General features: G+C 40.3%; 1 protein-coding gene across 4 annotated transcripts in view; it reads right to left on the minus strand.

Annotated features, from left to right (window-relative positions):
• Positions 1 to 20,124, minus strand: part of SOAT1 (sterol O-acyltransferase 1) — a 66,258-nt gene extending 46,134 nt beyond the window's left edge. The window contains exons 1-3 of one of the 4 annotated variants that reach the window (XM_043485433.1): positions 19,972 to 20,110; positions 9,064 to 9,110; positions 8,377 to 8,505 (exon numbers count right to left, since the gene is read on the minus strand). In XM_043485433.1, coding sequence (XP_043341368.1) covers positions 8,377 to 8,479 — 103 coding nt within the window. In that variant the 5' untranslated portion in view covers positions 8,480 to 8,505; positions 9,064 to 9,110; positions 19,972 to 20,110. The other 3 variants (XM_043485434.1, XM_043485432.1, XM_043485431.1) reach the window with 3 other exon arrangements.
• Positions 20,125 to 23,428: the final 3,304 nt, after the last annotated feature.

Genomic DNA, 23,428 nt, shown 5'->3' on the forward strand with positions numbered 1-23,428 from the left:
TGTGGCAGCCTGGATGGGAGGAGTGCTTGGGGAAGAATGGATGTATGTATGTATGTATATATGTATGTATGTGTGTGTGTATGTGTGTGTGTGTGTGTGTGTGTGTATGTATGTGTGTGTGTGTATATATATATATATGGCTGAATCCCTTCTCTGTTCACCTGAAACTACCACAACAATGTTGATGGGCTATACCTCAATACAAAGTAAAAAGTTTTTAAAAATTAATTAGTTACAATTTAAAAAATCAGGTGCTACTTATAGTGATTAAATTCTTAAAGATGACTAAGGAGTACAAGGTAGTGACTAATAACCATTTTTCAAGTTTCACTTCTTTTAGCTAGTGTTTTCTTTGTACCCTTGTGGCAAAGTACAGAATTAGCTAATGCGTAGGCACTGACTAGCAGGTTTTTACTTCTTAGAGAAGTTCAAACTCACTTTAAAATGCTGGTTATTTTCTAAAAACTTCTCATTGACTATATCACAGAAGACCTTCATCCCAACTTCACCTTGCTCTCCACAGAGAGATATATAATCTAAAACCATGATGGGAAAGCCATCTCTATGTGCACAGGATGGATGGGTTTAGGAACAGTCCTTGGAAGAATCAATCATTTATAAATCTCAGAAGCAAAGGGGGAGATTTTTTAAAAAAAATGTATAATTCATCTAAATCCTCTATTGCTCCACTGACCTCAAAAAACCTTTCAAAATTCTCTACTAGTTACATCTACACTACTGCAGAGAAATGGAAGCTGAACTAGAAATGAGGGTGATAGGTATTATACAGAAAAGGAGATTTAATAAATAATGTTCAAACAATTGGGTAGCCATTTCAAAAAACTGTAAAATTAGATCCCAGCTCACTTTTTATTAAAAATAAATTCCAGATGAATCAAGTATTTGAATCTTAAAAAAAAAATCATCCATTTTCCTTTTTCATAATCTTGGATGATTTCTAAGCATGACAAGATATCTAAAAGCAATATAAGAATTATGTGATTACATAAAAACTAACATGCACACTATCAGCAAAGTCAAAAGATAAACAGTTAAAATACTCATAGTACATGATAGTCAAAGGGAGTAACTTCCTTAATATAGAAAGAACTCTTCACAAAAATAAAAGAAAAATAACAGCCATCTGATAGGGAATAAAAATGGGCAAAAAATAACAGACAGGGCTTTTGAAGAAAAAATATAATAAATATATGGAAAAAGTTTTCTGCCTCATAAGTCATAAGAACAAATTTATGCTATATATGATACTGTTTTTCACCCCTCAAATTATCAAGCTTAAAAAAAGATTAGCAAGACATATTAACAAGAGTACAGGGAAACAATATAGATGGCAGTATAAACTGGTATAACTTTTTTTTTTTTTTTTGGTGTTTAGTCACTAAGTCATTTTCGACTCTTTTGGGACCCCATAGACTATAGCCCACCAGGCTCCTCTGACAATGGGATTTCCCAGGCAAGAATTCTGGAGTGGGTTGCCATTTCCTTCTCCATAAACTGGTATAACATTTTTAAGAAAGACAGTAATATCTAAATTTTAAAAGAAAAAAATCTTTGATCCTCCAATTTCACTTTAAAGATTGTATCCTACAAGTATAAGTAAGCAAGGGCATGGTTTCAAGAATGTTCTCTACAGCACTTTTTATAATCTAAATTCATGGAAGCAACCCAGATGTCCACCCAAAAGGGACAAGTCAAATTACTAAGCACTTGTGCAACAGGGCTCTTGGGTAGCTCAGACGGTAAAGAACCTGACAGCAATGCAGGAGACCCCGTTCGATCCCTGGGTCAGGAAGATCCCCTGGAGAAGGGAACAGCAACCCATTCCAGTACTCTTGCCTGGAGAATTCCATGGACAGAGAAGCCTGGCAGGCCACAGTCCATGGGGCTGCAAAATGTCAGACTGAGCAATTTTCACTGTGCAACAGAAATGCTACACAGACACTTTTAAGACAATTTCACTTACATATACTGAATTAAAAAGACTAAGTTTAGAAAAAGCAAATTGCAGAAAAGATCCCAAATATGATCCCACAAGTAGGAAAAAACAGAAAAGCAAAACATGATTACTTAAGGGAAGAATTATTACTTTATAACTTTCTATAATATTTGATTTTTTAAAAAAAGAGCACATATTACTTCAAATTTTAAAATTAATAAGCACAGTTCAGCAATTTGTTTCTTAATTAAATCAAACTGTCTTTTACTTCTTCAACAAGGACAACTGAAGAGGTAATAGCCCCAATCTATCATGAGGACAACAGATTGAAATCTTAAAGGTATATTATAGGTAAACTGCAAAGGCAATAAGTGGATGTACCAATCTCATCTGGTCTATAATTTTTAAGCTATAAACAGATTTCTATCCTATAACTGAAATAACCCTGAACTATACTACTCAACCAGAGCTAACTCTGGTTTATTTTTTGTCACCACACCTGTATCAACTGTATGGGCTGCCCATATACGCAATGAGAGAATTGGTCCTATTACCATTAAACTTTTACAACATCATATAATGTTATTTTAAAATCAACAGAGATAACTTTTAATAGAAATGTTAGAAGGTTTGACATAGATTAAAAAATTCCCAGCTCATGTATTATATAGCAGGGACTTCCTAAATCTACTTTAAGCCAGCACCATCAGCAAGAAGATAAACGAATACCTTCCTGAACTTAATGAAAGAATACTTTAACAGTTGCTCTCCTTGGTTCTGCCTAAGAAAAAAAAAATCTAAGTACGTCTGACGGCTGTAAGTCACACACACAGGTACTGGGTTTACCAAGAAGTTTGTTCGGTTTTAAGTAAAAATAAGACATATTTTTCATTTTCACCAAGAACTTTATTGAACAACCTATTCACTAACCGAACCAACCCAGTCAGTCAGTCAACGACTGCATATACAGTTAGTCAGACTCCAACCTGATTTCCTGATTTCAACTCCTCTGATTTCCTTCTGCCTTTCCAATTTTGTCCTCCTGTCCGTAAAAGAAAAATAAAAACACCACAAATCCATCTCTGAACTACCTTCTCACCCCACAATCCTCTCCAAAAGTGAACAAAACCCACACACATAACACTGTACAGTCTTAACTCTATACCTTTGAAACCCATTCCTTTCTACCTGGCTTTCTTAAAAGCCCCTTCCCAGTTTCCTCCTCAAAGATCAAACTGAAATTATACTTCCTCTGTGAGATACTCCCCTCCATTTGAAAGCAATGTTCCGCCTACTCCCACTGCAGGTGGTCTCCTATGCCATTTAGTCACTGTATTTATTTAATTCCTTTTTTTAACATAGGACTGTTAACTATTCTTTTGACCTTAAAAGCTATAAAAAGTACTATTTAATATTCAATAACTTTATTGCTGCTGTTAATTATGCCTCATTGTACAAAGCCTTTTTTCAGTAAAGTGGAATCTGTCATCTCTCAAATGCCACAGAGTTTATTCAAAAGGTTATAACATCCATGACTGAAGAAAGGCTGAAGCAATAAGCCTCTCATATTGCTACCGGGAGTGCAATACTTCCGGAGGGCGATTTAGCAATACTCAGCCCAAAAATCTTATGAGCATGTATTCCCACTGACCTAAAAACAATTTCTAGGGGCTTCTCTGGCAGTGTAGTGGTTAAGACTCTGTGCTTTCACTGCAGAGGGAATAGATTCAATCCCTGGTCAGGGGACTAGGACCCTGCATGCTGCCTGATGGGGCCAGTTCAGCCAAAATAAATAAATAAAAACAATTTCTAGGAATACAGCCAAGGAAAAAATCACAGACAGTTGAACTTCTGTTCATCTGCACTTTCTAAAACAAACATGTTTTGGTTTTACCCTAAGGGGGAAAAATGTGTTCTCAATCTACTTAGTTGATCAAAGCTCTACCTAGACCAGTCAGTTTTATGATTAGATGCATAAACTGAATGAAGGTGCCAAATTACACAGTAACAATAATATTCACTTTTTTTCATATATTTTTGCCAAGAGACTCTCAATTTTTACGTAAGGCAGGTTGTTCTCTCTGTTCCAACATTTATGCATGTATCGCAAAGAACCCTAAAATCAAATGAAACTAGAAGTCTACTAACCAAGTTAATATTTGTTAAACACTTAAAATAGTGCCTGGTATATGATAAACTATTAGTAGCTATTATTATGTATGCTCAAGTCACTGAGTCATGTTCAACTCTTCGCGACTCCATGAACTGTAGCCTGCCAGGTTCCTCTGTCCATAGAATATTCCAGGCAAGAATACTGGAGTGGGTTGCCATTTCCTCCTCCAGGGGATCTTCCAGACCCAAGGACTGAACCTGCATTTCCTGCACTGGCAGGCAGATTCTTTACCAATGAGCCACCTTGGAAGCCCCAGTTATCATATTACCTTTACTCATTAATCAGCTATCAAATGAACAATGTAGCAAAATAAAAGGCAGTGAAGAATAGGTACTATCTATAAATTAATAGAAAGATAGAGAATGTTCTCAACCTGATAAAGGGTACCTGCAGGAACCCACAGCTAACGTTAAGTATCGGAAAAACTAAAAGCTTTCTTCCTAAGATCAGAAACAACCCAAGAATGCCCAGTGTGCACTCCTGCCAAGTCTATTCAGCATTTTACTAGAAATTCTAGCAAGTGCATTTAGGTAAGAAAATGAAACAAAAGGCATGTAGATTGAAAATTAAGAAATAAAACTAACTCTTATGTCCAGATGCCATGATCTTGTATATAGAAAATAGCATAAAACACACAAAAAAAACTCACAGCTAATAAATGAGTTCAGTAAGGTTGAAGGATACAGTATCAATATACAAAAACAAGCTGTATTTTTACATTAGCAACAAATGATTGGAAAATGAAATTAAGAAAATTCCGCTTACAATAGCAGCAAAAGGAACAAAATATTCAGAAATAACTTAAAAGTGTAAAACTTCCAAACTATAAAACATTGTTGAAAAAGACATTAAAGAAGACCCAAATACAAATATACTTCATTTTACTGTGCTTTGCAGATATCGCAGGGTTTTGGTTTTGTTTTTATAAATCGAAGGTTTGCAGCTACTGTACCCTGAGCAAAGATATCAACACTATTTTTTCCAACAGCATCTGCTCACTTCATGCCTCTGTCATAGTCTGGCAACTCTCGCAATATTTCAAATTTTCCACTATTGTATTTGTTATGGTGCTCTGTGATCTTTCATGTTACTACTGGAAGAAGAAAACTTGAGAAAAACAGATGATGGTTAGCATTGTTTTTAAATACGGTTTTTTTAAGATTCCTTTTTTCTTTGATGTGGACCATTTTTACAGTCTTCATTGAATTTGTTACAATATTGCTTCTGTTTGGCTTTCTGGCCGACAGGCATGTGGGATCCTATCTCCCTGACCAGGGATAAAACATGCACCCACTGCATTGCAAGAAGTCTTCAGCACTATGCCTAGCGCTTTTTAAATTAAAGGCTTTTTAAATTAATGTATGTACCCTGTCTTTTTTTTAAGACCTAAGGCACATTTACTAGTTTACAGTGCAGTGTAGGTCCGGGAAGACTCCACATGCTATGCGGCAACTAAGCCTATGTGCCACAGTTACCAAGCCTGTGGGCTCTAAAGCTGCAACAAGAGAAGCCACCACAATGAGACGCCCATGCACTGTAATTAAAGAGTAGTCCCTGCTCGCTGCAACTAGAGATAACTCACACACAGCAATGAACACCCAGCGTAGCCAAAAAAAATAGACAACAAAAAAAGTTTTAATGGCCAAAGGGTATGGACAGTTCTCCAAGGAAGATCCACACATGGCCAACAGATATATAAAAAAGTGCTCAATACTACTAAATGAGAAAAATGCATAGCAAAACCACAGTGAGCTATCATCCTATACTTATTAGGATGGCTACTACTAAAAAGACAAACCAGGGCTTTACTGGGCGCTCAGTGGTAAAAAATCTGCCTGCCAATGCAGGAGACATGAGTTTCATTCCTGGTCGGGAAGATCCCACATGCCACGGAGAAACTATTGAGCAACTACTGGCAACCAGGCGCCACAACTATTGAGTCTGTGCTCTAGAGCCCGGGAGCTGCAACTACTGAAGCCTGTGCACCCCAGAGCCGTGTTCCACAACAACGGAAGCCACCGCAAAAAGAAGCCCAGACACAGCAACTAGAGAGTAGCCCCTGCTGGCCGCAACTAGGGAAAAGCCCTTGCAGCGACGAAGACCCAGCACAGACAAACCAACCAAAAACAAAACAAGTAAGCACAGGTGGATGTGATGAAACTGGAACCCTTGTGTGCCACTGGAGAACTGTCAAATGTGCAGCTGCCAGGGGAAACAGCATGCCAGTTCCTCTAATATTAAAATAGAGCTACCACAGAATCCAGCAATCCTACGTCTGGGTATCAGAGTCTCCATCTGAGCCAGTCTCTTCGTGTTTGTGTATATATCCTATTGATTCTGCTTCTCTGGAGAACTCTGACTAATAGCACATCCCAACTGAGAACTGCTACTCTTAACAGCTGTCTCTCAGACTTTAACCTACACAGGAATCACCTGGGGATCTTAGTAAAACAAAATTTTTATTCAATTAAGTGTGCGATGGGGATTTCTAACAGGCTCCCAGGTGATGCAAATACCCCTGGTCCCAGCTGGCAGGCCACAGTGACAGGCGTGGCATGGTGTTCTTTAAGCCCTCACTATTCACAAGCCACATTTTACCCATCTGCTTGCTCCCCAAAGTGAATCAATGTTAAAGTAAACGGAGAAAAACTATTTTCAGATCGGCATTACTTACATTAAAACAGGGAGGAGCTCAGACTTCTTGCTTCAGGCTAAATAATTCAATTTTCATTATCTGCACTAAAATCTGAACCAATTAAAACTTAATTGAACTAAGACAATAAGGTGTGCTGAAAACATGTAGAAGTTATACATGTTTAAACACGTTATTTTAAAAAAAAAAAGGGGGGGGACATAGAGAGAAAATCATCTGATAGCAGAAAGTTTCAATAAAAACAAAGTGAGTTAGCACCCAGTCCCTAAATCATGAAAGGGGAAGGTTTCTATACAATGTTGGCTTACCATTTTGCACAATTTTCACATTTTATAATTACACTAAAACTAGCTCATGTACCAATATAAGTATTTCATAAATAGCTAATTTAAATAAATAAATAAATAGCTAATTAAGAGTCCAATAACCAATAAACTTCATTATGCAAACTTAAGCAACAACATTTATATTCCTGATCCAGTGACTGTATTTACAATTAAATTTGAACAGGAAAAGCAAAAGCTTTTCTTTATGAAAGAAGTCTCAGGATGCCAAAGATAACCCATCTCAAAAAGTTCCACACTTATTCGTTAACCAAACAAGCTTCAAATTTCAAATCCTCATTGAAATCAAAACTATACAAATGTCACAGCAAAAATAAATAGCCTGATGCAATAGATGACATCAAGTGAAGTTGTGTTTACCAGTCTATCAGTCTTAAGCATAAACCTTGACCTTAACAAACAAGTACTGTGTCAGTCTTCTTTGTATTCATGCTAAGCAAACCTGGACAGGAGAACTAACAAAATTCCCTCATCTGTCTCTCCCCCAAGAATTTTACCTAGGTTATGTACCCTGCTAACTATGCTCATTATGCTCATTACAACTATTAAAAGAGTAATTAGTAGCACTTATTTCTAATAATCTAATTATGTTAAACAGGGAGAGGGGTTCTCATTCACTCAACTTGGAGCTCCACAAGGGCAAACACATCTGTGCCGATCACTGCTGTAGCTGCGACACTTAGCAGAACACCAGTAAATACTGATAGGAATTAGGGAGCTAAGAAATGAATAAAATGAATGAATGCTGTCTAAAACATAATAGATACCCAAAAAATGTTCAATGAATCACTTTAAAAGGGCTTATTTTCTAGTTTCTTTGTTACCAAATAAATAGAACTAAATCATACACTGCAAACTCCACTTTCATCAGTAAAGCTCACCTCTATTATGAGAGGGGCAGCAATTCACACACCAGTGTCGCAAGCAGTATTGGAAGCGGCTCTGACTGGCAACTAAATCGAAGTGTTCCTTTCTATTTCCTTAATTTCTTTCTCTCCTCTGCACTTAACAGTGCCCACCAGCACATCCATTTTTAAGAGCTTAAAAGGGACTTTCCTGGTGGTCCAGTGGTTAAGATTCCAAGCTTCTACTGCAGGAGATGCAGGTTTGATCCCTAGTTGGGGAACTAAGATCCCACATGCCTCACAGCACAGCCAGTTAAGAGCTAAGGAGATGGTAATCCTTGTTCGGGAACACTAAATTTGCTCCCTATTTCATGAATTCACCTCAGAAAAAGTAAAAGCCTCACCATTACTAGGTGTCTCTTGTGACTCCTCTGTACAGTCTCTCTGGCCTTCTTCCTCTTCCTCAGCATGGTTACTGGACTTCAACAGCCGTTTTCTTAGAGACATCTTCTCTTCACCCACTACCGTGCTGTCTAGCAAAGAAAATATAAAAAGCTTTAAGGGTATGGCATAGGTAAATTTCATAATATCACCAAATTTAATGGGAGGTGACAAATAATATATTTTCTTCCTTTTGTTATACTTTTAATCACGTTTAAACATTTTTTGAGTACAAGATACTGTAACAAATATGAAGAAATCAGTCTTGATAAAATCATTGGCTGGTTTCAAAACGGAGCCCCCCTTCTTAAAAAAAAATTGAACAAACAAGGCCTAAGTACATAAAAAAATAAGAATTAAGTAAAGGGTAAGTTAAAAGATGCCACAGGATAGAACACAATAAAGAGTCGAGTCAGTGGTAAGAATGATACATACCTGAAGTGCAGAGACAGAAGAGATCATTAAGAGGTGCAAAGGTTTCATAGGAAAGAAGGTATGTGACCTGAGTCTTGAAGGAGGAGAACGGAGCACTCCACGGGTGAGAAAGGGTGAAAGCAAGGTCCTTGTAAGCCCTGCTCAGGGGCCCATGACTGATCAGACTACTTTGCTAGAGGACAAGAAACAAGCTTCTGTTGAGTTTTACTAATTACCAGGACTCTGCTAGGTGCTTTAAGTTTTCTGTCTAATCTTCAAAATTCTGTCAAAGAAAAAAAAAAAAGATCCTATTATTACTCCTGGTTCACATATGATAAAAAACAAGGTTCCAGGTAGTTATGGTCAATGCCTTCCACGCATACACTAAGAACATACCAACGGCTGGACGAGTTTATTAGGAATGTGTGTCATGGGAAACTGTGGGGCATCTCAGGGAGAGAATATTCAAAATGACTTATTTAGGGCTTGGGATCTAACTAAGTGATTTTGCGCAGAGTCCAAAGAAGCAGGAGTTCACTCCGGCTTGAGGGTTATCAGAAAGTTAGGACAGTTTGATGATTGGGTATACCAACAAATCTTCTCTACAAGGAGGCAGACTAGAGGGTGGCTAAAGCTGTGACTAGCGAAACAGCAACAATCATTCCCAGTAGACTGGGGAGGGAGATGTTGGATTCTCTGTGACGTGGGCAACCATGATGATTACATGGTCTTATTCCTGTCTTGATCTATCATGTTGACAGAATGGTCTTGTCTAAAGCTGATGTTCAGTGAAACCATTTATGTTAAACAGATTACCCTGAAGACCTAGCTGTCAAGTGCCAGGCTTGCCCACAGAAACTCCAAAGCCTAGCCGATTGCACCAGAGCAGCTCCAGGGCTATTTGCTTCTTCTCCTGACAGTAACTTGTCCAAGACCACAAAGCTACTGGCAGGATCAGATCTGAACCTGGATCAGATCCAAACTACAAACATCACCTGCTGCTTGGATTTTTTCCCTTAACTTGATAATAGAAAAAGACTTGAAAAAAGAGCTGGGGTCAAACTGTAAAGACTTAACAAATTAGGACTTTTTTAAGGCAGTAGTGGGCCATTTTAAGCACTGACAAACATAATCAAAATCAAATTTTAGGCAGATCAATATCAAGACTATAATATGCTTACTCCAAAGCAGTGTTCATCTACATAAAAGTTTCTGGCACTCTAAAGCAAAACATAATAAAGTATTCACTACATTATTTTAAAATCATAAGATTATGGTCTTTTAAAACAGTTATGTTAGGCGGCGCGGTCCCGCGGGCCGCAGCGCGGGCGCTACTCTCGGGCCGCCGTCCGCCGCGCCGCCTAAAAAAAAAAAAAAAAATTAAAAAAAAAAACAAAAAAAAAACAGTTATGTTAAAATGCCCTTTACATACAAAATGGAGTACATGTTGAATTTGATTGTTTTCTTAAATATCAATGCTGGGCAAAGCAAAAATCTGACAAATCTAGATCACTTCCCTTCTATTTTTTGTGTGTGAAATCAAACAAATGAAGCAGAATTATGGAACAGTCCCAGGTAGCTCAGTGGTAAAGAATCCACCTGTCAAGGAGAAGACTAGATCCCTGGGTCGGGAAGATCCCCTGGAGAAGGAAATGGCGACCACGCCAGTATTCTTGCCTGGAAAACCACATGGACAGAGGAGCCTGGTGGGCTACAGTCCAAGGGGTCATGGAAACAATCTGGAGACTAAACAACAACATACCAAGTAGAAATTTTAGGAGAACAATAGATCCAATTAAGAAGAGAAACCTAGGGAAGAGGTCAGGGTAACTGCTAAATTTAAAATCATTTGTGTAACAGTGACAGAGGAAGCCAGAAGAACATCTAATTCTCCAACGCCAAAGATTAGAGAACTGACAACTAAACTCTGAGGGAAGCCTGCTAGTAAGACAAGAAGAAGTAGAAATCAGGGACAAAGAAGAGAGAAAGAAAAGATGCAAAAAGAACCAAGATGTTTCAAAAAGGAATTAATTATACAGGGGTTAACAATGTGGAATTAAAAATAGGGACTCTTACTTTTGAGTCCTTACATGTTTTACATGTATTATTATTTTAATTTCAATATAATCTTTAAAGTAAATACAACTATTTTATTCCCACAGTATTGTCTTTGGTTACCATGTCTTCCTATATACTCTTTCCTGTCTCAAAATATAGTTTACGGAGGTGATTGAGTTTCATACAGGGACTCAGAACTGCAGAATAGAGATTCAAAACCAGAATTACTGGATTCCCCAGCCTCTCTCTAGTCAGCAGGTGGCCTTGACTCATCTCTGCTAAGGTTTCTTTGATCACCTCACCTTCCTCTGTGGCCCAAATACACCTTGTGTATCCTGTCACACGAAGATACTCAGCAATACTATCTGCCTCTTCCACTCAGCATAAGCTTCTTAAAGACAGGGACTAAATGGTATTTTCTCTTTGAATTCCCCAAATCTAGTGGGAAGTATCTGGACTATGATAGGTATATATTATTACAGAAAGTGACGTATCAGTTAATACCACAACCAATTATTCTGAGTAATACGATACAGTTCTCTAAACTTAAGAGAATCAAGAGGAAAATCTACAATGGAAGACCACCAATGAGCACCATCTTCACTGTTAACAGCTTTACACCTTCTACTCAACAATAAGATTGACAATTGCTCTTAATTGGGGGGGGGGGGGCCCTAGACTAAGGGTCTGGGGAAGCTACTTTGGATATTTCAAATATAAACTGAAATAGACAATTACACATTTGTCACATAAAGCAAACAATACAGGCTAACTATGTCACTTTGCTTGTGGCTTGAGACTGTATCAACTCAGTGAGAAATCAGTAAGAGGTTTAAAAAAAAAAAAAACAAGTTTGACAAACAAATGCTGTTAAACAGATCAAAAGGGGAAAAATATCTAAGCCTGAGTACCGTGTAGAATAGCAAAAACTTGAAAGGAGTCCTTGGTGATGAGACTGGGAACCATCAACCTAGAGAGTAAAGCCTAACTTCACAAGCTAAAGCACAAGTACTGAGTTTGTACAATTACACTGCCACAGATCAACGGAGTGAGCCAAACAAGAAAACACTAACTCTTCATAAAGACCTTTATGTCATAGTCTATACCAGTATCTTTGCCCTCAATTTCCTCCATTAGCAGGAAAAGAGACCCATAAGACAGCAGGGAAAGCTCAAGATGTGGTATCACAATACAAAGAGGTAGTCAATGTCTCTGCTCTATTGCACTGCATCGTCACGTAAATCCTCCAACCCCTGAATCCTTCACCTAGAAAGTTAAATACTACTGCACACACACACAAAGATAATAAAATGTTGGCACTCCGCTGTGTATTAACAATCTAGTTTAAAAAATTAACTAAGTAAATGCAATCCCTACATATCTACGCCCTGCATGCTACATGACACAAATATAAAGTTGTATTGTCCCTCAAATTCTACATGTTTGCTCTTAATAGGTGCTAGATGAGGGCAGAGTTCCATAATTACACACTTTCTCAAATGCAGCTCAAGCATCATATGGCTTCCAAGAAAACATTAATAAACTTTGCTACTGTCATACACACAGAATTTAGGAAGGAAAACTATTACCTATGCTCCATCTCAATTTTGACCAAATCCAAGATTATGAGATGTCTGAATTGAGTTCGTCCTGCCATGCGTGTCAGTAACAGTACATGACTGCTGCGGCAGAAAATGGAAGGAAATTACAGTAACATTCAGTTCAGCTGTTCCTTCTCTACACAGATAGATCCCTTCAGTCTCTGTGTGCGGAGCAGACCACAGGAGGGCAAGAGTGTAAGCAAGGAAACTCCTTCTAACCAGGTGAGACGAAGGAGAGATGAATTTTTGATTATTCATTTCGATGGGACTGTGAATCCACTCTCTTACCAATCTAGACACAGGCAGGCTACTTCAGCTACTGCAAAGTTAAAAATTCAAACTGTCATTAATTCTAAGTGGTTTCTAGGTGCCGGCATGAATCACTGCCCTTATATGTGAGATCACAGTCTTTTCTTGCCCTTCTATTATTAATAACACAGGAGAGGAAGTTATCCTCCTCATTTCCTGTTATTTCCAAGTCACTGTTCCTCCTTCCCTTTCTTAAAATCAGTCAGATTATCACACCTGATACTTCTCTTTGTATGTATTGTCTTCCTGATCACTCCCCTCGTTTATTAAGAATGTGAATACATCACTCACTCCTCCTGTCTCCCTTCTATTAACTCTTCCACACTTTTTTTACTTCAACATCCATGTTCCTAGACCCAAGCTCCTGGCCTCCAAGCTCCTAGACTTCTTTCTTTCTCCAAAAAGCTGTTCTTATGTCCCAGTCAAATCCTCCCCCAGAACTTACTGATACCAACAAGTGCACCATGTCCATAATTCTAATTTCCAGTGGCTAATCCTCTGATCACCACCAGTTCACTCACTATGATACCCTTCTCTCCTCACCAGACCCAGACTTCCCTGAGATCCAGACTCCTATCCAAAGGCCTACCGGACCCCTTTATGTAGGTAGATGTCTCATGGGCATCTCGAACTTTGACAGGACCAAAAGTGAACTACTGATGTTCCCACCAACTCCATTCTTCCATCTTTCGTAATTCAGTTACTGGAACTAGCAGTCAATCTTTGCCCAGATTAAAAACAAAAAATCCCAAATTATCCTTCTTTACTTTCCCTTAACCAAGCCAAGAGCAGGGCCATTTTACTCTGCCTTCAAAATATATATCCCATTCTAACATCTTTTTATCCCACCCACCACCTTCAGCACAATCTAAACCACCACCACTTCTCACTGTAGTAGCCTAAACTAGTCTCTCTTCATCTTCTCCCTTCTGGTCACACAGGGCCCAGAGTAAACTTTTTAAAAGGTAAATCTGAGCAGATCATTGCCCTACCTCAAAATCCTTTAAGCGCCGAAACTGTTTCAAGTCCTCACCACGGTCGAGTAACTCCTCCGTCCATGATCCGCCATTCAGCTCCCTAGCCTTCACCTCCCTACCCTCCACCTCCTACGACAGTTCTCACTTGCTCTCCTCCTGTCACTTTGGCCTTTTGCTGTTTCTTGGTCAAGCCAACCTCATTCCCACTTAAAGGTCTCTGCTGCTGCCTTTCTCTGGCTCATCTCCCTCAGAACCCTCAAAGATTCTTCCTTTACTTGGTTCAAGTTCTCAAATGTCCCCTCCCCAGGGACTAGTATCTACCTCCAACTAAAATAAACACTCACACCCACCTTAGTCTTATCACTTCCCCTGCTTTACTTTTCTTCAGAGCATGTATGGGCTAATACATTATAGTGTTAATTGCCTATCTACCCCATGAAAAGACTAATCCCCATGAAAAGCAGAATTTTATCCACTTTATCCAACTATCTAGAACTCTGCTTGAACAGTCAGTACCTAATACATATTTGTTGAAAAAGTTAATAGCTATCAAGCATTTTCACACTGTAGGAAAATAAAACTTCCTTTCACATGTTCATGAAACAATCATCAAGAGGCTAGAATGGAGAGCTGAATGAAACTCATGTTCATTTCTAACTTTACATTTTAATACTAAAAGATAAATACAGAAACCAGCTTGGGGTTTAAGTTGTATGGATATACCTAAAAATGATCTGTTCTAGAGCTTAAGATTTTCATCAACATCTGCCATTCTGGACCCAAAAACAAACTTAGGCTATGAAAAACATCTGCTAACAAATGCTACAATTTTTACTTCACTGGAAAACCTCTCAAACTTGAAAGACCGTTCTCCTGAAATAACTCAAATAATTAGAATAAACACTACTTTCTGATAAGACCTTTGTGTATTTTACCTCCTTTAAACTTAACAATAACCCTGAGGCAGGTAATCCTGTCACCATTTTCAAAAAGAAAAAAGTAGTGACATCCAGAAGCATAATTAGAGACAACAATAAAGAAAACTTTAGAAGCAGGAAGAAAGGAGAAAGTAAGCACAGGTTTTTCCTCTTAGGGTTAAACAGCTTACATTTCTTATGAGTCCCCCAACACATCACTTCATCAAAGCAGACCCTACTTCCCTGGCCACAGCAGTGAATTCGAACCACTAGGCCACCAGGGAACTCCCCTGAAATTTATACTTTAATGATGCTGGCACACCTTTTAGAAGGTGTGCCATTTAAACATAGAAGGCAAGGAAAAAAATCTTTTTTTTTTTTTTTAAATCTTAACACTGAAAAACAATTTTTTAAACTTCTGACACAAAACATAGGTATCAAGTATCTGAAAATTCAGGTATTTTAAGCATCTCTTTCTACAATGATGTGAGATTTACCGTAAATAATACAAAGGTCTACCCCATTAACTGTTCGCGCATAACCAACCACTTGGAGAAGTTGGGTAAGTCCTCATAAAGGTGACATTAGAGCCAAAGTTCAAAGAAATGGAAGTTTGCCAGGCATCAAAACAGAACCAGATGAAAAGCACTCTGAAAACATGAACAAGTACAGACCTTGGTGATAGACCTATTTCTTCAAACATTTTATTGAAGTCTACTACACACCAGGCCCTGGGATACAAAGAAGATTGCAACAGTCTGAACCCTCAAGGAATGAAAAATTAGTAGGAGAAAGACATAAAAACATAATTACAGGAGTATTACAGAATACTAATTGAGATGTACGTACATAATGAAGAGAATACAAGTCTCATGCCCAATAGAGTTTAGGGGCAATTAGGAAAGGTTTCCTGAAGTAGGTAAAATCTAGGTTAAATCTAAAAGGAAGAAAAGGAAAAGGCTGGAACACAAGGGAAATGGTAGGGCAAGGACAAAAGTCAAGGGCCCTCAGAGGCAATTCTAAGGAGTCTGGAACTTAACACAAACAAGGAGTTGACAGAGGCTTTTAAACAAGAGAGTGACTGAGTATTTGTCTGAGGTAGTATCTGTCTTTTAGTAAGGATTCAGGCAGCAAGATGGAGGATGTGTTAAGAGAAAGGAGAGCTTGGCAGTGCTGGGGCCCAGGGCAGGCTGCCCCAAAATATGCCTCAATAGCACACTGACTGTATTGAAGAAAGAGCCGTGGTCAAGACAGACTTTGACCCTCCTCTCTGTCCTGCTTTCCTAAAAGCAGGAAATAAAATCTCCATGTAAAAGGTGCCCTCCCTGTATGGGGAAGTAGAAAGACATCCTTATCACCAGAGATGGGGAATGCAGGGCCCAGAGGCCTATACAAGGAAACACCTGGCACTTCTTTGCTAATTTACTACCCAAGCCCAAACTTTGCTTAAGATTCTTACTAATCAAGCACCCAAACCTAAGTTTCTTTGTCCAGTGAATTCCTAATTTATTGCTGGTCTAAAACATGTAAGAGCTGCCACCTTCACTCACTTCTTAGGTCCTGTTTCCATGAGTAATCCATGCCCACGAATTAAAGATTCTTTTTCTCCTGTTAATCTACCTTGTATCAAGAACTCAAGAGGGGTTCAATCAACTATATACTCCAATATAAAATAAAGTTTTCATAAAAGGTTAATTTATGTATTATTTTATCAAAATAAAAAAGCAAATTCTAGCGGGGGGAGAACTCAAGAAGGGTGAAGGGGGAAATTTTGCCCTCCTGGACCACAGGGAGAACAATGAGCTCTCACAAAATGATAAAAGCCTAAAGTAAGGCTCAAATGACATGTGTTTCTTAAAAGAACAAATTTATTTTATGAAGAAGAGATAAGAAAGATCAGATTAAGTCACAAACATTAAGCTGAGGCATCTATGAGACACCCAAGTGCCTACATCCAGACTGCACGCATGCTCAACCACTAAGTTCTATCTGACTCTGTGACTCCATGGGCTGTAGCCCACCAGGCTCCTCGGTTTATGGCATTTCCCAGGCAAGAACACTGGAGTGGGTTGCCATTCCCTTCTCCAGGGGATCTTCCAGACCCAAGGACAGAACCCACATCTCACATCTCCTGCATTGGCAGGCCGATTCTTTTAACACTGAGCCACCCAGAAGCTACTACATTCCAGAAGGCAGTTGGAAATACAGATCCCAAGTGAGTTTCTGAACTAAGCCTCCGGGTGTGACACTAAGCTAAGTAACTACAGGAGAAGTGAAATGAGTAGGTAAGTTCGTATGATATGCCTATGAGTCAGTCAAGTGATGACGGTCAACAGGCAGAAGAACATACAAACCTGGACTGAAAACAGATGTGGGATTCATTGGTATACAAGCAACAGCTAAGGCCAAGCACAGGCAGGAAGTCTCAGGAGAAACCATAAGTCAAGAAAAGAGATTACTTAGAAAATAATAAAGCTAACATTTGCCATAACTTTGTCTAATTTAAGCCTCACAACAACTTATGCAGCAGGCTTTTTTTTTTTTTTGGCGAGCTACACAGCTTGCAGGATCTTAGCCCCCTAACCAGGGATTGAACCTGGGCCACAGGCAGGGAAAAGGTCCTAACCACTGGACCACCAGGGAAGTCCTACTATTATCCCACTTTAAAAGTGGTTTATGATTTTCCCAATACTACAAGGCAATTAAAGAACTGCATAAAAGAAAGGCCCAGGAAAGATGAGAGGAAAACCAGGAGCAAGGAATGTTCCAAATCAAGTTAGAGGACTCAAGAGGTAACCTACAGTCAATATCATGGAAAATTCACATAAGACCTTAAAAAGAGAGAGAAATAAATGAAAAAAAGAGGGTGGGACATAGGCTATTTCACAATCTGGGGACATTATTAGCTACCATTTACTTGCACTTGGTTTCAGGAAGGACAAAGAAATATATTGAATTGGGTTGCAAAATAAGCTGAGGAAGTAAAAATCATGATCATAAGACTAAACTCACCAGAGGTCCAGCAAGAAAGGAACCAGGCACTCACGTTTACCATGCCAGTAACATTTACAGAGCTGGGTGCCAGTGTCAGATCATACCTCACTTAACATTTCCTTTTAAAAGGTGCAAACGATTCGGAAATACTACTCAACTCAAAGTCACATGCCAGTAAGTGGCAATAGAAACATTTACACCCAAAGTGACAGAAAGCTGACTAAATAGCTATTTTAAAAATACAACACACTGAACAATTATTCCTTAAGAATCCAATCATTCATTGGTTTTGGTATGTTCAGTGCGGTAGTATCTAACTTGTCTTACACAAGCAAAACAGAAAAAATTGGACTGAACCACTGAAACGTATTGTGCTAGAAAGAAGAATTCAAGTGTTCTCGGTTAGCCTGTCTGCAGTGTTCTTATTAATAAAGCTTTCAAAAGAACCGGTAAATCTATAAAACACTGAACACCTACTCTAGGTGAAGACTCTGCTACAACACTCCCAGATTGAGTAGTGGTAAAGAGAAACACTTTACAGATGAATCTAACAATTCAAAACATAAACTTGCTCTTCCTTCCTTCTAAAGGCTGGCCCTAGTACAACACTGTATTTAAATATCAAAGAACTAGGTCATTAAGTCAATCAGCAAAACTAAAGAACACAAATTCTCATTCAGATCTATCACAGCAGTATAAGCACTTACCCTCAGTGGTAAATTCCAAAAATAAATTTCTAGCCTTTTTTAAGAGGCTTCCCTGGTGGCTCAGATAGTAAAGTCTGCAGTGCGGGAGACCCGGGTTCCATCCCTGGGTCAGGAAGATCCCCTGGAGAAGGAAATGGCAACCCACTATGGTATTATTGCCTGGAAAATCCCATGGACAGACAAGCCTGGCAGGCTACAGTCCATGGGGTCGCAAAGAGTCTGACAGGGCTGAGAGACTTCACTTTGAACTTTGAGCCTTTGTTAAAAACCTTTTCCTTTTCCAAGGAAACAGACAACCTTCTCTAGTGAATATTTTTCATTCAAAAGTCCCCTCCCCTCTCCTCCAACTCTTTCATTGTGCAAGGTGCTGAGTCTTGAGAATTAAGACCTAAATAAGATGGACCAATCCAGCCTTCATGAAATGCTAGTAGAGGAAACGAGCGTCGAAGTAACTAATGCAGCTCATTACAGCTGACAATGAACTGAAGCAAAGGAAAACAGAACGCTGGGAGGGATTAACCAGGGCTCGGTGGGTTTCCAGAAGAGATATTTGGGCTGACACTACAGGAAATTAGAGAATGAGAGGTGGAGTAAATCCTAAAGACCAGGAGATAGTAAAGAGAAACTTTCTAAAAACAAAAATAAAGCTGGTATGGTTTGAGCCCAGAGAGCCAGAATACCCGCTCAAACTGAACTGGAGATCAGAGTGGCAGTAATGTTTTGATCTTTATCCTAAGAATGTGAAATCTCTGCGAGCTCTCAGCACGTGATGCAGTGAGACACGTGCATTTTAAAATAATTAGGCATTAAAGCTCCTTGTAAAATCCGTTCTCATGCCTAGACAACCCACAGCTTCCCTAATAAGCCATTCATCGATACTGTCCAAGTTAAAACAAGGGGGAAAAAATGCTTCAAGTTGAATTCTACTCAACAGACTCTGAAAAAATAATAGCTCAAACAGCTAAGCATCCACTTTAATATTAAGTGACCAATACACTTAATCCATATACAAACGTGGAAAATAGAATGTACCGTTGTTTCTCGCTTACAAATAACTTCTGAATATACATATCACTTAAACTGCATGCCTATTAACATTTAAGAACGACAGAAACTTAATTACATCCTAATACGGCAAAATAAAATATGAGCTAGATTAAACTCTGGCACCCAGATTTACCACACTTTCTTCCCCCGAATCAATCATTAGCTGACTCTCTGAGTGCGTTTTTGGTATCGCTCTTTCAGGAATAAAATATCTTCTAATTCATAACTTTCTTTACCAATGGCTTGTTAAAAGCCACAGAATTTGAGGGTGGACACCAAACAAACTCTAAGGTTTAAAAGGCTGCCAGCCATCCCTGCGCCCCAAGGTAACTTTCCCGCCCGCCCCAACCCCCAAAATGACCAGAACCCGCGGAGCCTCCCCCTCCCCCGCAGCCCCGGGGCAAGGCCAGGCCCGCGGGGCCGGAGTTGTAGCCGACACGTCTCTCCCCTTCCTCTTAGGCAGTGGTGGGCGGACCCAGGCGGAAAGTGAGGAGGGGAACAGAGGAGCATGGCCCGGGGGCCGGGGAACCTCACCACGGAGGGCAAAGCCGAGAAGCTGTCCCAGCCCCGCTGGCAGGAGGTCAGCTCCGGGCCGCTCGCTCTTCTGATGCTCCAGGCCGGCAATGCAGCCAGCCCAACCGCAGACGAAGATAAAGCTCCCGACCCCTCCGCCTCCAGCCTCCGAGCCCGCTACGCAGCGTCACGCGCACGGCCAGCGCCGGCTGAGGATTTCATTGGTGGTCCCGCCAGCCGCCAGGCTCCGCCCACCGCCCACGGCCGCCCCGCCCCTTCCCGGGCGCGCGCGGTTCTACGGGCTAGAGCCCCGGGCTGGCCTTGGCCGGTTAACGTGGTTAGCTTCGCGCAAGCAGCTGGTGACTCCCGCGCCAGCCGCTGCTTTCCCCATCTGCCCCAGGGATCTAATGTGCTGCAGAAATGAGACCGAGCCAACTTGGGACCCGTCTGAAAAGGCAGCTTTTGCCTGGTAGCGCGGGACTGGCGAATTTGGTTGCCTCTTCTAGAGACTTGCGGAATCCGCCTGTAGAACTGTAGACCATTGCAGTTTGAACGGACACACACCATCCCCACCGCCCGCGCTAGCCCGAAGCGTTTGTCATGGGATGATTTAATGCTTTGTAAACAGTTCTTAACTGTGTCTTTCAGGGAACTGGATAAGGATACAGTAAGATAAATGAAATAACGAGCCAATTAAGAAATTTAAAAGGGAACTTGACAATTAAAAACTGGTGCAGAGTTTTGGGACATAGGTTAGGTTGTGTGTATTTAGATCGTTTAGGTTTTAGGAAGATAAAGGTATGTGTCAGTCGGTCAGAGGTCTCTGACTCTTTGTAGCCCGTCTGTCTCCTCTGCCCATGAAGTTCTCCAGGCAAGAAGACCGGAGTGGGTAGCCATTCCCTTCTCCAGCGGATCTTCCTGACCCAGGGATCGAACCTGCCTGTCTCCTGCATTGCGGGCGGCTTCTTTTACGGACTGAGTCACCAGGGAAGCCCTTTATGAAGAGAGAAGTATAGGTAAACTTAGGGTGAGGATAGATGAGGAGGGAATGATGAGGGTAGCAGAGACTGAAGGGTCACACTGACAGCCTAAAACAAGCTAACCCAGCCCCTGTAATCACTGCAAGCAGGTTTGAGATGGCCGCCCATAACCTAATCAAGCAGCCCTGAACAAATGAATCAAGGTTACCCGAACTGGCTACTCTCCGTGGATCTTTTAACAAGATTTGTATAGTTCCCCTGGCCATCCAGTACAGCCAGTGTTGTTCACCCCAAAGCAGAACCTGGCCTCAGCATTCATTCAGTTCAAGACTCCCAGTCGTTGGCAGACCCACCCAGTTTACCTATTCTGATAGGAACTGAGTAAAAGGAAAAAGTAGGGGATTAAACAGTTAATATCACTAGGGGATTGTAAGTATAAAAAAATATGGGAGACCCCCTTTAAGTTAATGATTATTCAAGAGAGCAGATTTGCTTAGCAACAAAACCATGCAGCAGAAGCACAAGCTATGCCCCCAAAACAGTAAAACAGTGGTGGCCGAGACACACAGCCTGCCCAGTGCTAATTGTGTCAACTGGATGACAGGATCTGATAGATCCCAATGGCTTTTGTCCTTCACCTCTCTAAATCACTTCTTATCGATCATTTTTCCTCAAGCGGAATTCTTGCTAAGACATAAAGGACTATGGTACCAGAGCTCTTTGTTGGGTATGTGTTCCGTCACATCCGACTCTTTGCAACTGCGTGGACTAGATTCTGCCAGGCTCCTCTGCCCATGGAATTTTTCTAGGCAAGAATACTGGAGTGAGTTGGCGTTTCCTGCTCCAACCAGCTCTTTGACGCCACTAGAACAATTTCCAAGCAGTTTCACTTCTACAGTTGCACAGTTGGGGTTGCTAATTGTGTCAACCAGATGACAGTAGGATCTGATAGATCCCAAAAGCGTCTGTCCTTCACCTCTCCCCTCCTATCAGTTTAAGAGCAGTAGGAACGCAGTGACTCCTTTCTTTGAGACTCAGCTTGCCACTATATACACACTTGTTTGACTCGTTTATTTCCTCTGTTTCATTTACTCATTAAAAAAATACTGCATTTTGTTGTCATCACTAGGGATACAGTAGTGATTATAACAGAAACCCAGCACTTACGTGTCTAGTGGAAAATATAAATTTTTTTATAAAAGTAAATAGGATAATTGCAGGCAAAGATAAGTGTTAAGAAGAAAATAAAACAGGGAGTTCCTCTGTGGTCCAGTGGTTAGAACTGCAAGCTCTCACTGATGGGGACGTGGGTTCAATCCCTAGTCAGAAAACTAAAACCCCACAATCTGAGCAGTGTGGCCAAAAAAAGAAAAACAAAACAGAAGAGTCACTAAAGGACTTTTTGAGGAGACGATATGAACTGAGACTTAAATGAGAAGGAGCCAGCTATGCCAAGTATGGGGAAGAAGACCATTCTAGACAGAGGACATGGTGTGGAATGCAGATGTTGAGCAACTTTGGCTTATTTTGAGGAACCAAAGACCAGGAGGCTTGAAACACTTGTGTGGAGGGTATGAGACTGAGGTTGTCAAGTGAAGTAGAAGCCTAATCATGTTGTTTGTATTTTGGGGCGTTTAGTTATGTCTTGGTTTTGTTTTGCTTTGTTTTTAATAATTTTATTTATTTACTTATTTTATTTTTGGCTGTGCTGGGTCTTCATTGCTTCAGACTTTCTCTAGTTGTGGTGAGCAGGGACTTACTCTCTAGTTGCGATGTCCAGGCTTCTCATTGCGATGGGTTCTCTTTAAAAAAAAAAAAAAAAGTATTTATTTATTTGGCTGCCCTGGGTCTTAGTTTTGACATTCGAACTCTTAGTTGCGGCATGTGGGATCTAGTTCCTTGACCAGGGATTGAACCCAGGCCCCCTGTGTTGGGAGCATGGAGTCTTTAGCCACTGGACTACCAGGAAAGTCCCAAGATGGCTTCTCTTGTTGCAGAGCATAGGCACTAGAGCATGAGCTTCAGTAGTTGTGGCAAGTGGGCTTAGTTGCCCCACAGCACATGGGATCTTCCCTGACCAGGGATCGAACATGTGTCCCATACATTGGCAGGTGAATTCTTAACCACTGGACCACCAGGGAAGTCCTTGTCTTATTTTTTAAGTCAACATCTTTCGGAGAGAATGACAGGCAGAGGGTAGAAATGGAACAGGGAAAATCAGAGAATGATAGGGAGCTATTGGACAAGTCCATGGGATATAGGATGGTGACCTGGATTGGGTTGGTTGCTATAGAAATAGAAATTAAAGGATCTCAAGTTATTTTCCTGAAGTGCAGGTGTGAAGAAAAGTAGTAAACAAGGTAACTCCCAGGTGGTTTTCTTAAGCAAGTGGGATGATGCTGTTTAATACAAGGGGGAAGGTCATTTAATATGACTGAAGTGAAGTGAAGTGAAAGTCACTGAGTCCTGTCCGACTCTTTGTGACCCCATGGACTGCA

The sequence above is a fragment of the Cervus canadensis genome, chromosome 13, assembly GCF_019320065.1.
Source record: "Cervus canadensis isolate Bull #8, Minnesota chromosome 13, ASM1932006v1, whole genome shotgun sequence".
Lineage (NCBI taxonomy): Eukaryota > Metazoa > Chordata > Mammalia > Artiodactyla > Cervidae > Cervus > Cervus canadensis.